This window comes from Podarcis vaucheri (genome assembly GCF_965113315.1).
Source record: "Podarcis vaucheri genome assembly, chromosome: 1".
Classification (NCBI taxonomy): domain Eukaryota; kingdom Metazoa; phylum Chordata; class Lepidosauria; order Squamata; family Lacertidae; genus Podarcis; species Podarcis vaucheri.
The window spans coordinates 87,470,164-87,486,166 of NC_138759.1; the positions used below are offsets into that span (position 1 = coordinate 87,470,164).

The following is a 16,003-nucleotide window of genomic DNA, read 5'->3' on the forward strand; positions in this document are numbered from 1 at the left end:
TGGAAAGCGGTGGCAGGAAGGCATTTTTGGAAACCGTGCCAGAAATCAAAGCTACATAATCTTTGGCGTAGTTTTGATGCTAGTCCAGTCCTGTGCAACTTGCGACCCACCAAGCTGAACGTCTACCAGAGGCTCACGGAATTTCCTGTTTTGGTTGCCTTCCTGAGTCTGCAAAAGCAAAGCTGGTTGCTGAGCACCTGAATTCAGAATCAAAGCATTTGAGTTGGAAAGGGGGATTAGATCAACCCTCTGAGCAGATCAGGAATCTTGGAACTATAGCAGCCCTGAAAGATGGCCATCCAGCCTCTCCTTAAATTTCTGAGTGTGCCACAGTACAATGCCAGGTGAGCTAAGTTTGCCTTGGTTGGTCGCAAGCAGAACAGGCCTACTCTAGTCAACACAGCATTGGGCCAGGATGGCAGGGGAGGTGGACCGACAGCAGGCCTCTGTGCCACATATTATCTGTGCTGTGGAAGCTGTGACCCTCTCAGACATTGTTGGACTACAACTTTCCTCAGCCCCAACCACTATGGCTAATAGTCAGGAATGATGGGAGATTGGGGGGGTCATGGGTTAGCTATTCCTGGTATATATCTTGACTTCCATAATTCACACAGGACCCACACGGTTGCTTTTTCTGTACCTTTGTAATGTTAAAATAGTGAGCTGGCCGGGCTCCAGGATTCTGGGAGCCTGTGTTCCTTCCCCCAGCCCAGCTCAGGGTGGATCCTCTTCATCATGACCAGAGGTGGCAGAAAAGCCAGCCAAGAGCTCAGCAGTTGCTGTTGTCCACTCCAAAAACTGAGAGCAAAAACTGAGCAGTGCTTTTGTTTGAAGGGTCTGTCCAGCTTCCTCAGGGGCCTCCTGTTGGTCTTGGGGCCCTGGCAAATGTCCTCCCTTGCTGCCTTCTGGAGCCAGCCACAGACTTGCCACTTGGCATGCCTAGTGCCAGTCGGCTTGACTGTTGTCTTTAAATGGAATTCTGTACTCTTAGCGAGTCAAGTATGTAAAGCTGAGGCTATTTTCTCCCAAATGTACTTTGTTGCACTTATCAACACTGCATTTCATTACCCAACTCTCCCACTGCTATAAGATCCCCGTGGAACTCCTTACAATCTGCTTTAGATTTAACTACCTTGAATAATTTATCATCTGCAAATTTTGCTGCTTTCCCGTTCAATCCCTTTTCCAACTCATTAATGAATATGTTAAAAAGCACCGGCCCCATTATAGATCCTTGAGGCTCCCTGCGGTTTCTCTCTTTCCACTGTGCAAATTGACCATTTATGCCTACCTGCTATTTCCTATCACTCAGCCACTTGCTAATCTACAAAAGGATGTCTCTGCTTATGCCACGACTACTTAACCTTTTGCAGGAGCCTTTGATTGGGGACTTTACAACCTGTGTTATAAAAAGGTCTAATTACACAAATCTTTACTCCGTTTACTTACTGACATTCTCTCTCTCGATTTTTTTGCGGAGTTGGGAGGTAGTCTAGCATTTCTCTTGCATGTCTGATTCTGTTCCTGAAATAGTATCTGCTGCATGTATATATAAAAGCAACCAACTTTCCATCTCTTTCTAGCATTACCAAGAAACAGAAGCCAGGGTGGTTCCACTGGACGGAACAAGCTGCCTGACATGCAGGACACATCTCAGAGAAAGGGGGGCCTGGACCCGTCCCTCAGCCCAGCCAAGGATGCTGTTTTTGAACAACACCTGCACTTTGAATCTTGGCAGTATGCAACACATTTTACAATCCTCCTCCTCCTCTTCTTCTTCATCCTCACAATCCACTCCTCCTACTTTACAGAAAGCTGCAGGTCAAGAATAATTAATATATACATTTAAATATGATCTCTTTATTTCATTTTTTTAATGGGAGAAGCTGCAAGTAAAAAACAAGCAGATAAAATAGGCACACCAATGCAGCCAGTCCCCCCCCCCACCCAGACAGCAACAAAATGCTGAATTGCTAATGCCTTTATTAGTATGAATTTTACCCAGATCACAATCTGATGGGGGCAGGAGAAATACAAATTAGAAAGGGATCTGCAGCCACAGAATATGTCCTTTGCAATGTTAAGATGGATGCAAGCGCAGAGAGGCAATAGATCCTGTTTCAAATAACCCTCACCCCTACCCCACTACCTGCTGGAGTTGGGTCAGCTGTTTCCTCTGATGCTTTTACCAATTCACTGTAGGGTCCTAATTCCTGAACTTGGCATGGGAGAGAGGCAGCAGACCTTAGCCAGTCTTTAGACCTTGGAAAGGAAACTTGCTGTGAGTTGCTTTGGAAACTGCACATCCTCCATAGCTGTTTACATTGATACATCCATGTTCCAACATGTTCTCAAAGTGCTTCACGAACAGCAAGAATGTAAACACATAACCCTCCTCTCTGGTGCTGAATTATATCAGGAGCAGCGTTTTCACCTCCCTTAGGTACAGCTTAGTGCATCCCCCAACACCCAGGCCCCAAGTTGGAATCCTGCCATTAAGGCAAGGAAAACAGGTTAGCAGAACCTAATCAGATCAGGGCACTTTGTATCAATAGAGGAACATTTGACCCTCCAACTGTTGTTGGATTCCAGCTCCCATTACTCTTTGCCAGCAAGACCCAGGGTTAGAGGTGATGAGAGATCAAGTCCAGCATCACCCGGGGGCTGCCAGTTCTTCACCTCTGCAAGAGACAACCCGTCTCCTTGAAACCTCAGCCCTTGCAGATGGAAAGGTAAAGCCTGAGGGCAAATGAACCGCAACAGCAGTGTGGGAGCTTGCATGTGCCAGAGTCCCTGTTGCATCTGATCTCCAGAGCCCCTTGCTCAATGCAGGCTCTTGTTCCAGCCCTTGTGGAAAGCTGTTCCCATTAACTTAAAAACTAACAGACTCAAGCACTTTCCTCAACATGCACTCACTCTAACAAGCTGCAGTTGATCCCTCAACCAATATCTACTCATTCGTCTTGGAGCTTTAAAATCAAAGCTTCAGTTTACAGCAGAGGTTAAGCTATGCAGTAAGTTTGTCCTCCCGGCCCTCTGCCCCCACCACGCTGCTGCCCACTCAAACTGCTTCTAGGCGCCACCATCCAGTTTCTGGAAGAAACATGAGGCTATGTGCACATACTATGGGGCAGCTGCTTGGCAAACAGATTAGAGCATGTCTCCGTGGCAGATCCCCACAATCCCAGTTTGCTGCCTTTGTGCACAAGCAGGAAAATGATACACACAGACACACACTGCCATACTGTGGTACCTCAGGTTAAGTACTTAATTCGTTCTGGAGGTCCATTCTTAACCTGAAACTGTTCTTAACCTGAAGCACCACTTTAGCTAATGGGGCCTCCTGCTGCTGCCATGCCGCCGGAGCACGATTTGTTCTCATCCTGAAGCAAAGTTCTTAACCTGAAGCACTATTTCTGGGTTAGCGGAGTCTGTAACCTGAAGCTTATGTAACCTGAAGTGTACGTAACTCGAGGTACCACTGTACTAAGGGGAATCAGGAAGAATGCACTGCAGCTAGTGGAAATGTGGGGTGCTGAACGAATGCATCCGAGGCCCAAGCGGCATGCAGGTGTACCCCTGGGTCCTTCAGTGGCCTAGGCCAGGGGTAGGGAACCCTCCAGGTCTCTCTAGCCACCTCCTTGGGACTCTTCCCACAGCACACCAGCCCTGCTCTGCCCTCTCCACCAGCACATTTGCCTGGTGGAATAGGTCCTTTGACTGCGATGTTGCCTATTCCTTGCCTTGGTAAAGGCAGGTGTGTGTATATGAAAACCTCTTACTGCGTGGCTGGAGTACAAAAGGCAAGACTCTGTTGCCCCACCCACTTTGGGCTCTAGCACCCCACCCATTGGCATACGGCCTCCGTAAGACTGTGCATGAGAGAATGCAGCCCTCAGGTTTAATAAAGGCTCCCCAGAATATCCACACATCCTTTCCTTGTCACGTGCCTTTGGCAGCAAGGCAGCACTGCGGCCTCGGGATGAGGCGGCCTCCTGCTTCCAGGAAAGGTTCTGCGGCAGCTGAAGAAGGAGTAGGCAAGCCACCTGACATGGCAGCAGCAGCAGCAGCCCAAGAGGGAAGCTCGCATCCCCCATCCTGCCACTTCCATGAACAGACCTGGAGGGAAGTCCGTTGTGACCCATGCTACGTCCAAAGAGAGGCCATGGCTTGAGGGTGGGGGCAGCGCTGTCCGAGGTTTCCCTCTGTTCCGCCACCTGGGGGCAACTGGAGGTTCCCCTCCTGCCTGCCCCATTCAGAGAATGATTTGATTCTTGAAGCTGCGGCTCAGTTCCTTGTGGGGCAGAACAATGGAGTTGAGGATGACAACTTCGGCAGGGATGGTCACGTTGCAGCCTGTTGAGGAGGGAGCAGCAAGAGGCATCAGCAAGTGGGTGGGTGAGAGGGGAAATGCAGCCAACACAAAAGAGAGAAGCGAAAGAGAGTATTCTTCTGCTTTTGAGTATTCTTCTTTCAGGTCCTGTATACCTGAAGGAGCGTCTCCACCCCCATCGTTCAGCCCGGACACTGAGATCCAGCTCCGAGGGCCTTCTGGCGGTTCCCTCATTGCGAGAAGTGAGGTTACAGTGAACCAGACAGAGGGCCTTCTTGGTAGTGGCGCCTGCCCTGTGGAACACCCTCCCACCAGATGTGAAGGAAATAAGCAGCTATCCTATCTTTAAAAGACATCTGAAGGCAGCCCTGTTTAGGGAAGTTTTTAATATTTAATGCTGTATTGTTTTTAACACTCGATTGGGAGCCACCCAGAGTGGCTGGGGAAACTCAGCCAGATGAGCAGGGTATAAATTATTATTATTATTATTAATTATTATTATTATTATTATTGCAGGGAGGTACAGGGGAAAGAAGAGAGTTTAAAGTGGGCAGACGCTTACCCAGAATGGTGATGGATGGGGTGAGGCGGCCATCCCGAAAGAGAGTCTCGCTGTCGATCTTTGCGTAGGGATCATTAGGGTTGGGGTCGCTGGGAGTACCCTCTACACGAGCCCAGCGTCCAATGGTGCTATCCCAGCCCACAATGCTGTTCAGCACACATGTATGGTCCTGGGAAAGGGGGATAGGAAAGAAAGAACTGAGGCACTAACATGGGGAGGGGGGGGGTCCACCAGCCCTTGGGTCAATCCTGACCTGCCAAGGGTTCCCATTTGGGCCACAAGGCCACTGTCCCCCAAATCACACCCACCCGTGACGTCAGATGAAGGAGAGCAGGAGCTTCTCCTTTAAGTGAGAGGACAAAGGAGCCTGTACAATTCTGGCTTTTTCTTCCTGTCCCTCACCATTTCCTACTTAAAGGAGAAGCCAACCGCTCTAATACAGTCCCTGCATTCCTCGTGTGCTGCAGGTGGCATCACCCTGGGATCCAGCAATCTTGCCATGGATGCTACTAAGACTGGTGTTAATCCTTCAGACAGTCCAGGACGTAAATGGTGCTTATAAAACACTTAAAAGAGAAGTGGAGATCACTGTGGGGAAATCTGAAGTGTAGCTTTTACCAGACACACATCAAACTTTCCTTTCCACTTTTAACAACCCCAACTACTGGCTCAATTGATTTTCTACAGGAACAAACAACTCCTCTATTTATTCAGGAACTTTGTAGAGCTGTTAAACAAGGATTACTGGAGGCATGTGTGGAGGAGCACTATCAAAACTGCTCTCCGAAATACAGGGCCAAATTAGAAGCGGTGTTAAATGCATCTCTGCATTTAATGTGCACTTTTTAAAAACAGAGTTTATTGAGACAGAGGGAGAGTTTGACCTTCTCCACCCCCCTGCTGCGGTCGTGATGGAAATGGCACCTCCCAAACTGCCCCGCTTTCCATCCCAGTGCAAAGAGCAGCTGTGGAAGAGTGGGTTTTTTCATCATGGCCACAGCAGGGGGGGGAAAGAGCTGAACTCCACTTCCCTGCCTGCCACAATGCCAATAACCATTATGACACCCCCTTCCCATGGATAGTTTCATTTTCTTTTTTTTAAGCACATGATAAATCCAAACACACACTTAACTTCTCATCTACTCTGGCCCTTAACGAAGGAGTAAATCCGATTCAATTCAGCAGGACATATTTCATGCTTAGGGTTGTACTGCACATTTAATGGGAAATGTATGGAAGAAGCTGCCTTGTATGACATCAGGCCACTGATCCAGCTATTGTCTGACTAGCAACCCCTCTTCAGAATTTCAGTCAGGACTTCTGCAGCCCTCAAGATGCTGGGTGCTTTTAGAGCTGGGACATACCAAGAAAATATAGGGGGAGGATATAGGGCATCAATAATTTCCCCTCCTAAATTCTTAATAGCCCCGCTAAATTTTTTTTTATAAATGATGCAGAACCACAGATTTTTACAAATCTTTTACATTTCTCATGAATCCACAGCTTCAGCTGCATTTGTATGTCTTCGTTGATAATACATAAATGAAATTACCTCCGTAAGTGGGGGCCAGACCGGGCAGGGGAATACCAGACTTTGCAGTGCACTAGTGCCACCTGCAGGGCATTAGCAAAACAACAAGAAGAAAAGCAAGAGCTGTCCAAAGCCAAAAACAGCCTCTGCCTCTGATCAGAGATGTGACTTCCGAGGCCCTCCAGGTGTTCTCCAATGACGATTCCTGCCATCCCTGACCACTGGTCATGCTGGCTGAGGCTGATGGCGTTCCTGAAAACATCTGGATGACCACAGATTCCCCATCCCTGGATTAGAGCTACAAAGTGCCAACCCCAATCCGGCAGCAGTAGTACAACGATCCTACCATTGTGTAAAACATGGGTGATGGTGGGCTGAGCCTACACACAGTGCCAAAATAATTAAGTAAAAAGTGCAGTTTGCAGAGGGGTGGGGAGAAAATAATAAAAGCGTTCCTAAAATTGCTAGGCATCGCTGCAGGGATCTTGTTGCTGGCTGTCACTTTTAAGCAAGCATTTTAAACGGTTTCATGCAGACTCCTACATTTAGTGGCGGGATGGTGGGTCTCTAAAATCGGGGAGGGAGGAATCAAATCAAAATGGCACAACTGGACAGTGGGGAGGAAGCCCTATCAAAGTGATGTCACAGACAACATCCAATGGGTGGGCTGCAACACTCATACAACCACAGTCATGGCTGCAACAGGCAGCACCAGCTGGAGCAGAAAGGAAGTTATTTTTTCCCCTGTGATGAAACACCACTGTTTGAATTCTGCTTTGTGGAAAAGGTGTCTTGATCCCAAGCAACAAATGAGCCATAAAACCACACACTTGTTATACTAAGAACAATAGTCTGAGTAGTCCCCTAAGGTGATGCAAGACATTAGAACTTGACCCATTGGATCTTGGGAGCAATACCTACCTGGAGAGAAGCCCCATGCAGAATAATGGACTCACGAACACGCACACCAGCACCAATCGTCACCCCCTTCCCGATGGACACATTGGGACCTAGCTACAGGGAAAAGGCACAGGGTGGTCAGTGGCCCAGCGCAGGCCAATAGCTCCCTTCATCTGTATGCTCTCTTAAGTCCAGGGTATGTTCAGGGGCCCAGAGTTTAAACCAAAATGCACAGCTCCTTAAAATCTATCCCACACATGCTGGAGCCAGGCACAGAGTACACCTTGCCCATTACACTTACCACGGCGCTGGCATCCACCGAGGCTGCAGGATGGATATAAACATTCCCTGCATAGAAAAGAAGCAGCAACAGAGTTAGTTCTTCTCCATACTCCACAATGGAGAAGATTCATTGCCACCCCTCTGAAAGCATCTGTCAGGGAACTGCCATCAGTGCCGGAGGGAGAGAGCAAAAGCCAGAGGGATTCCAGAGAGCGTCCAGGGATCGCGAGAAGCAGCCCATCTTCTGGGGAAGAGAATCAGCGTAGCACCAGTGGAGAAGGGGGGCAGATGGGGGAAGCGGCGAGGCGGTCCCATGACTCCTTGCCTGGGACCAGCGGGGAGACCAGGGGTCCTCCGTTGCCCACGCCCTCCCTGCGCAGAAGGCTTTCACGCAGAGAGGGTAGGCGGAGACTAGGCGTCAAAGAGCTTCTTTGCTGGAAGAAGTTTAAGAAACGCCCACTGACGGATTCTGCCAGCGACTGAGTCAGCCACGGGTGAGTGGCTGTCCAGACAGAAAAGGTTCACTTAGGCAACCCAGCCAGATGTTTGCACCCAGCCAGGGAGATAGTTGCCTGCTTGTGCACGAGCAACCCCTTAGAAACCATTACAGCATCACTGCAGAGATTCTGCTTTTCTACAACAATGCGGGTTTCACAATGAATACCTCTGTGCACATCAGACTCAGTAAAGCAAATAACCCTAACACACACTGCAGCCTAGATGGGAAGAGACTCCTTTCAAAGACAGATAGCTGCCTTGCCATAGTAAAGGTAAAGGTAAAGGTACCCCTGCCCAAACGGGCCAGTCTTGCCAGACTCTGGGGTTTGTGCGCCCATCTCACATCTATTGGCCGGGGGCCAGCGCTGTCCGGAGACACTTCCGGGTCACGTGGCCAGCGTGACAACGCTGCTCTGGCGAGCCAGAGCCGCACACGGAACGCCGTTTACCTTCCCGCTGGTAAGCGGTACCTATTTATCTACTTGCCCCCGGGGGTGCTTTCGAACTGCTAGGTTGGCAGGCGCTGGGACCGAGCAGCGGGAGCGCACCCCGCCGCGGGGATTCGAACCGCCGACCTTTCGATCGGCAAGCCCTAGGCGCTGAGGCTTTAGCCCACAGCGCCACCCGCGTCCCTTGCCATAGTAGCTTGGGACAAAATAAGAGAGACCATATAATATATATAATTTTCTGTTTAACAATTTAGAATACTCATTTAAACATCCTTAATATATCAGTGACTTCCCTTCTTCTCTTTCCAAGGTTCATTTTGCATATAATAAATCCCTGCATATTTTACAAAAACTAAACCATTCAGTATTCCATTATTGCATCCATCAAAACTTATTTACACAGTTGAATTTATCTTAATGCTGCCAACGTTTTCAAGTGTACACAATTTCCCCCATATATTCAATGAACGTTTTCCAATTTTCTCTAAATGTATGTTCTTCTTGTTCTCTTATTCTATATGTTAAGTCTGCAAGCTGCGCAGCTTGAAAACTAAAGAAGACTCTCACCAAGCACAATTATGGGGAGAGAAGGAGTGCTCTTGCTAAAACTGATGGTTTTCTAATAATTCCAGTGTAAAGCACAAAGGAGCAAGATAGATAAAATTGCTGTGGAGATACAGATGTTTAATTTGTATTCAAGCCCCTTCCTTTGTACCCTTGCAATCTCCTCTTTTCTTACTAATTTTTACTGATTTGTCGTAACATATAACTATACAAACAATAAAATAACCGTACACATAGCACATTTAGTATAAAAACAACAACATAAAATTTGAGATGTGGTTCTACATATCAAATTTTTTTAGATGGGTCTATATAACCCAACGGGGGGTGAGTCATTGGAGGAGTACTTATATGTCTCTCTCTCTCTCTCTCTCTCTCTCTCTCTCTCTCTCTATGTATTGATGCAGGATTTTGAATTTTGGCTTTGTATTATTGCACTGATCTGCTGTTCTTTGTATTTGTCACAGCCTTCGATGTGCACGATGTGATGTTGTTTTATCAAGTATAATTCTGGCAGGCTCTGAAACCAGGTCTAAGAGCTCCAAGTCAGCCACCAGAAGATGATGGCTGAAGACAGTTGCATGAAGTACACAAAAAACAGGCAAATGTTTCCCAATTTAGTAAACCTTTTCAAAAGCAATGCAAAAAGGATAAACACTGGAAGGAGGCACATCACACACTTTGGAGCAGCCTTCCTGAACCTGGTGCCATCCAGAAGCTGTTGGACTACAACTTCCATCATTTCTGACCATTAGCCATGCTGGCTGTGGCTGATGGTAGCTGGAGTCCAGCGATGTGCAGGCATGACCCAAGCCCCTTGGAAACTGAACCACCGATATGGCCTCCACCCAGCAAACCTGTTTTCAGATGCTACGGCCCCTTTATGTTGTGGAACAAAAGCAGAATTATCTCATCCTACCAACATCATGCATTCGTGGTTTTCGTCTCCCATATGGGGAACGAGGGAGCCAGTACCTCGGATGGTGGGTCCACCAGGTTGGTTCTGGGCAAGTCTTTCTGGGTGGCACTGGCTGTAGCAACTCAGATACAGGCGACTGGCATAGATTGCAGACCTGGCAAAGAGAACAAGCCAGAAATTACACCTGGCACCTGCCTCCAAATGTAGCATCAAGTCCATGAATGCTCTATCCTCTTGAGGACAAAGGAAAATGACTGACTGCCTCACCCAAAAAAATAAAGCCTAGGATGAAAAGAAGAAGAATCCTTTTTTTCCTGGGATGGAGCACAGGACATTTTTATCCTGCCTCATTCAGCTGGCAGTATCTCCTGTAAACCCAATTCTGCACCTTCCCAGGGAGTTCAAATTTTCTTGCCTTTCTTTTGAAAAACTGGACTCTGGCCACCCATGCGACAGAAACACAAATTCTAAGCTCAAAAGCTAAATTGTTGGAAATTAGAATTGCACTTGTTCTGCTTCAGGGATCTACATATTTATTAGTTTGAATCCCTGCCCCCTGCAGACTTTGGGACAACATTTGAGAATAGAGAAAGAGGGAGGAATATAGAGTTTGGATCCACACATACGAGAGCAAGGGTGGAGAACTTGTGCCCCCGCCCCAATTTTTTTTTATTCAAACGCCCATCAGCCTCAGCCAGCATGGCCAATGCTCAGGGATGATGGGAGCTGGACTCCAGCAACCTCTGGAAGGCCACAAATTCCTCATCCCTGGGCTCGTGACTACAGAACAACAGTCATGGAGGAAGAAAGAGAGACTATGATCAGGGTCCATGGTCAGCCCACCCCCCTCAACTCATCCATTTCCCAATATAAGAAATAACTCTCAGGAGTTTCTCTTTGGCTTTTGCATTGTCACCATATTCTTATGGTCCCCCGCCGCCAAAAAAAGCATGCAGGTATCTGCTAAAGGTAAGAAAAGCTCAGATCCAGAGAGAGAGAAATTTGTTTCAATGTTTGGCTATCTCACAGGCAGGCTTACAACCAACTCCCAGGCTTGTACCTCCCTCTACTTCCCCTTACCCAGCGGATTTGATCTGGCTCCAGAACCCCTCTGTCTTGTAGGCAAAGAGGCGTCCCTGCCCAGCAAGGGCTGTGAAGACATCCTGCTCCAGCCTGATGGCTTCAGCTCGTTGCCAGCCATTGGTGCTCTCCTCCCTGTGCAAACAAGGCATACAAAGGGTTAGGGGGCATATGACTCACTGGAAAGATGATGCGTGGCCAGCAAGAAAAGGCATTTCTCTAGGTCAGGGAAAACATCCACTCAGGTACAGCAACAGCAGATCCTTCTGCTACTGAGGATGAGGAACCTGAAACACTCTGGAGGTGGCTGGACTACAACTCCCATCATCTCTGGCCCTTGGCCATGCTGATTGGACCTGTTGGGAATTGGAGTCCATCCAACAACATCCCGAGGGCAACAGAGGTTTGCCCATCCCTGGGAAGCCAAAAAGCCAGTTCTAAGCCTAAGTGCCCAAGTCCCATGGAGCAGAGAAGCACAACAGCCCTTGGGAGACGAGGAATGCAGGAGGAAGGAGGAGATGGACACTTACCCAAGGCATGCGCCCCTAAATGTGGGCAAGGGGTGGCACGAGGAGGAGATGGAAGAGACACAGAGAGGGAAGAGAAACAGAAAGAGAGAGAGATGATAAGTGACCAGATGTTGCCGCCAGGAAGCAGGAAGGAACAGCTAAGAAAGACACTCACAGAAGCAGCTCCTGCTGGTTCCGTTGGAAGACAGCGCCAATGTGATGGAAGATGGCCGGCGTGAACAAGTAGATGCCACAGTTGATCAGCTCGCTGACGAAAGTGCTGGGCTTCTCTACGTAGTGCAGGACCTGGAGAAGGAAGGGGACATGTAGGGGGGGCGGAGAAGGAAGAGTCTTGGGAACTGCACCATCCAGTGCTGGGGATTGCTCTGCTTGAGCCAGGCTCCAGAGAACAGCAGGCAGGAAGGTTGTGCTGGATGGGGTACAGGAATAGGGGAGACTGTGGACAGTTTTGGCTCTTCAACTCCCATCAGCCTCAGCCAGCATGGTGAACACTCAAGGCTGATGGGAGTTGTAGTTGGACAGCCTCTGGAAAGCGCAGGTTCCTCAACCCAGGTGGAGCAGCTCTCTACTGGAGCATGCCTGCTGCCCAGTCTTCCCTCCAGTCCTCCACATACCTCATGTGTCTCCGTGTTCGCCACAATGCAGCCATAGTTCAGAGACTGCTTTCTGTTGGCCTAGGGACAAAAAAGAAAAATGGTCACAGGAGCATTACCGGGGGTGAGAGGGATTAGAGAAGAATTTGCAGGAAGGGGTTGCCAGGAGCACTGGGACTGGGATCCTAGCAAGGCAACCATTTTGCCCCACAAAGGCCAGCTAGCCCTCGAACTGCATTCCCAAAGCTGGGGAGAGAGGACCTCTCCATCAGCGACCAAATTTCAGCTCCCACCAGCAAAATCAGTGCGGTCAGGGATGACAGGAGTGGTAGCCCAGCAAGTATCAAGAGAGCCAAAGGTCCCACAATCCTGTGCCAAGCAGCGCCCTCCTTCTAAGCCCACAGCACTGTCAGCATGAGAGGCCAGGGCTGTGCCATTACCGTGGTGCCCAGCATGAGGAAGCTGTCCGGATTGCCAAATTGCCGGTGGAAGCTGAGCATCTCGCCCAGAGGGAATTCGGAGCAGACGTCAGCGTTCAGCACAAAGAAGGCTTCAGGGTTACCCAAGAGGATCTGGTCCCGGAAGTGATAGATGCCGCCACCTGTGCCAAGCGCAGCATATTCCTGCAGATACCTACACAAAACGGGAGGCTGCTAAGGCCCTTCACTGCAGGGGGAGGAATTGCTTGTGCCAAGGTCTACTAGGCCAAATGCGCCTGGCTGTTTCAACAGGTGCATAGGGACCCAGGGAGTTGGCTTAGGTAGAGTCAGGGCATTAGTCCATCAATCGTAATACTGCCTACACTGGCTGGCAGCAAGTGCCCAGGGTTTCAGACAAGAGTTTCTCCCAGCCCTATCTAGAGATGAAGAGGTTGAACCTGGGATCTTCTGAATGCAAAGCAGATGCTCTAACAGAGTTACACCCCCCCTTTCCAAAGGCTGTGTAGAATCAGGACCTGAATGGCAGGTTGTAAAGATGGAGCCCCTTCCTCTCTCTTTAGCAGTGCTGGCTGACTACCCAGGACCAGCCCAAGGCATTTTGCTGTTTAAAATGGAGGACTGAATGACTATCTCACTTCCTCTTCCTCAGTCCTGGTTGCACAGCATCCAAGTATGAGCAAATTATTTTGGTACCTGAGGCAGAAAACCCCCACAAGCACCACCCCTCCTCAGCAAAAGCCTCCCCACCACTGCATTTATTATGAAAAAAAATACTCAATGCATTTAAATACCCAAACAATCTGCTGCCCTTTCATGCAACCCAACATCAGCTGCCTGAAGTGGCTGCCTCATTATGTCCAGCGGTTGAGCCAGCACTGTGACCACCCACCTGATGGGTATTTTGAATTCTTGCTGGGCTGACACCAGGAATCGACTGAGGGCCTCATTGGGCTGATAGAACCCAATCAGGAGAATCTCCTTCATGTTGGGCACCTGTAGAGAAGGGAAAGGAAGATGGAGCAACCACTGGTTGGCATATGAAGCCAAGAGCAGGAGAGCTAAAATATTCTTACTTGCTCAATTTATTGCATGTTAGAGCACAAGGCAACATGCTGGACTGAAAATAACCCTGTCAGTTTCACAATGCCACTATACAAATCTATTGGTGCAAGCACAGTTGGAATGCTGTGTACAGTTCTGGTCAGCTCACCTCAAAAGCAATATTTTAAAGTGGGAAAAGGTTCAGAAAAGGATGACACAAATTACCAAGGGGGTGGAACAACTCCCCTATGAAGAACGGTTGCAGCGTTACGGACCTTTTTTTTTTCTTTTAGAGGAAAGGCGAATAAGAGGTGAATTGAAATAAGTTTAGAAAATTTTGCACAGCATGGAGAAAGTGGACAGAGAAACATTTCGTAACATATCTTAACACTAAAACTTGTAGACATCCAATGAAGCTGAATGTTGGAAGATTCAAGACAGACAAAAGTCCTTCATGCATCACAATAAAGATTATCGTATCGTAAAAGTTAAACAACGGTGTTTGCTCCCACAGGAAGCAGTAATAGCCACCAACCTTAAGGCAGGATTAGTCAAATTCATGGAAAAGACATCAAGGACTCCCAGCCACAATGGCTGCGTTCTGCCTCTCCTGTCAAGAGACATTATGCCTCTGAATACCAGTTGCTGGGAACCACAGGTGGGCAGAGTGCTGTTGTGCTCATGTCCATCATGCAGGCTTCTCACAGGCATCTGGTCAGCCACTGGGAGAAGAGGACAGAGGCCCAGATGGGCCACTGGCCTGATCCAGCGAGCTCTTCTGGTGTTTTTATGAACTCCTCCCCTCATGGTATCAGTTTAATTCCCCTTCCATACCTTAGTGCACGCCTCAATGTGGTGCTGTATCATAGGCACTCCTGCCACAGGGAACAAGGGCTTGGGCACCTCAAAGGACAACGGCCGGAAGCGGGTCCCTGCAAGAGAAAAGGTTATCACAGAACTGTAGGCTGTCGCTCACCAAATTCACCAACGAGACAGGAGACACGCAAATCATGGGCTGCCTTGAGAGGAATGGCTGCCACCAGAAGAGGAACAAGGGAAGCCAATGTCACTCTGAGGCTCCTGAAGAGCAGCAGATGACTGAAGCCAAGGCTGAGGAATGGGAGCGACACCAGGTGGGCCAGAGGAGGGGCAGAGAAGGCCTATTCATGTGAGAGCAGGGCAGAATTCACCCTTCACATACAGGAAGGGATAAGGAACAAGCAGGCTTCTGAACACACACAGGGTGTCAGTCCCTCACCAAGTTACTATCCCACCTTTCCTCCAGGGAAATCAAGGCGGCATACATGGTTCCCTCCCTCTCCATTGTATCCTCACAACAACCCTGTGCGGTAGCTTAGCAAGTGACTGGACCAAGGTCACCCAGTGAGCTGCATGGAAATTCGAAAACAGGTCTCCCAGGCCTGACGACATAGTCAACTCCCTCTCGCACACCCACAGCATGTGGGGAACCGGCTTCCAGGAGGAAAGCCTGCCCCCCCCTTCTCCTCTCCCTGACCTTAGACTCGGCTCCCCCGCCCCTCGAGACAGGGGCTCAGGCCACGTCCCTCCGCCTGACCCCGCAAGCCCCATGGGCGCCGCACGTGGGGCAAGCGAGGGGCGGCGGGTCTACTCTGATGGGCAGGTGCACCGAGCCGGGAGGGAAGCAAAGCTCGGCCAGCCGCTTTAGGGCTGCTGGCGGCCCTCACCTTTTTGGGGGCCGCCGATGAGGATCACGGCTTTCAGCATCGCCCTCTTCGTCTGGGGGCGCGCAAGACTGGAAGGCTCGCGGCGAGAGAGGCAGCCGTGCGCAGCGCCGATCCTGCGTCCCCTCCTCGGCGAGTTCTGCTTCCGAGCACGTGAGAATGCCACGTCACCGCTGGCCGGGTCCGCGCAGGGCGGGCCTTGAGCTATCGAGTCGGCGCGTCGCCGCGGGAGAAGCCGGCCGGCAGCGCTGACGCGGATCCTCCTGGATTGGCTGTTTTCGCTGTCCGGGAAGGCTAGGGCGTTTGGGGTGGGGAGGAAGTTGCAAGCCGTGGGGCGGTTTTGGTCCCTTCCTCGCTGCCCCAAGAAGAGCAGTCCTGCTTTCGGGCTTCTTCCCACAGGTTGAGAACAGATGGGCCACTGGCCTGCTCCAACAGGGCTCGTACGCTGCTTCACTTTGCGCCAGCCCATAGCTGTCAACTTTCAGATTTGAAAATAAGGGATCAGCAGCCTCACCTGTCCCGGGGACAGTCTACTGGTTATCTAACAATCCGGGGAAGCAGTGGGAATCGGCGCT

General features: G+C 49.6%; 1 protein-coding gene across 3 annotated transcripts; it reads right to left on the minus strand.

The window, feature by feature from the left end:
• Window positions 1–1,843: 1,843 nt before the first annotated feature.
• On the minus strand, window positions 1,844–15,502 carry GMPPA (GDP-mannose pyrophosphorylase A). 3 transcript variants are annotated; one of them, XM_082214429.1, is made up of 13 exons: window positions 15,432–15,502; window positions 14,560–14,657; window positions 13,574–13,677; window positions 12,685–12,877; window positions 12,266–12,325; window positions 11,806–11,936; window positions 11,652–11,666; window positions 11,122–11,256; window positions 10,098–10,195; window positions 7,631–7,677; window positions 7,351–7,443; window positions 4,899–5,067; window positions 1,844–4,359 (listed from the first exon to the last, which is right to left on the minus strand). In XM_082214429.1, the coding sequence occupies exons 1-13, from the start codon at window positions 15,469–15,471 to the stop codon at window positions 4,259–4,261; spliced, it is 1,284 nt and encodes a 427-aa protein (XP_082070555.1). In that variant the 5' UTR covers window positions 15,472–15,502; the 3' UTR covers window positions 1,844–4,258. The 3 variants fall into 3 exon arrangements, with proteins under 3 accessions (XP_082070555.1, XP_082070556.1, XP_082070557.1); XM_082214430.1 differs by lacking the exon at window positions 11,652–11,666; XM_082214431.1 differs by lacking the exon at window positions 7,351–7,443.
• Window positions 15,503–16,003: the final 501 nt, after the last annotated feature.

What these genes read in the sequence shown, in the direction of transcription:
- GMPPA (XM_082214429.1), bottom strand. Translation starts at nt 15,471, where the DNA reads ATGCTGAAAGCCGTGATCCTCATCGGCGGCCCCCAAAAAG. An exon ending in TCCTCATGCTGGGCACCACG is followed by an intron (nt 12,326 to 12,684) that starts GTAATGGCACAG and finishes TTTTGTCCCTAG; the next exon opens with GCCAACAGAAAGCAGTCTCT. An exon ending in CGGTGGATGCCAGCGCCGTG is followed by an intron (nt 7,444 to 7,630) that starts GTAAGTGTAATG and finishes TTTTCCCTGTAG; the next exon opens with CTAGGTCCCAATGTGTCCAT.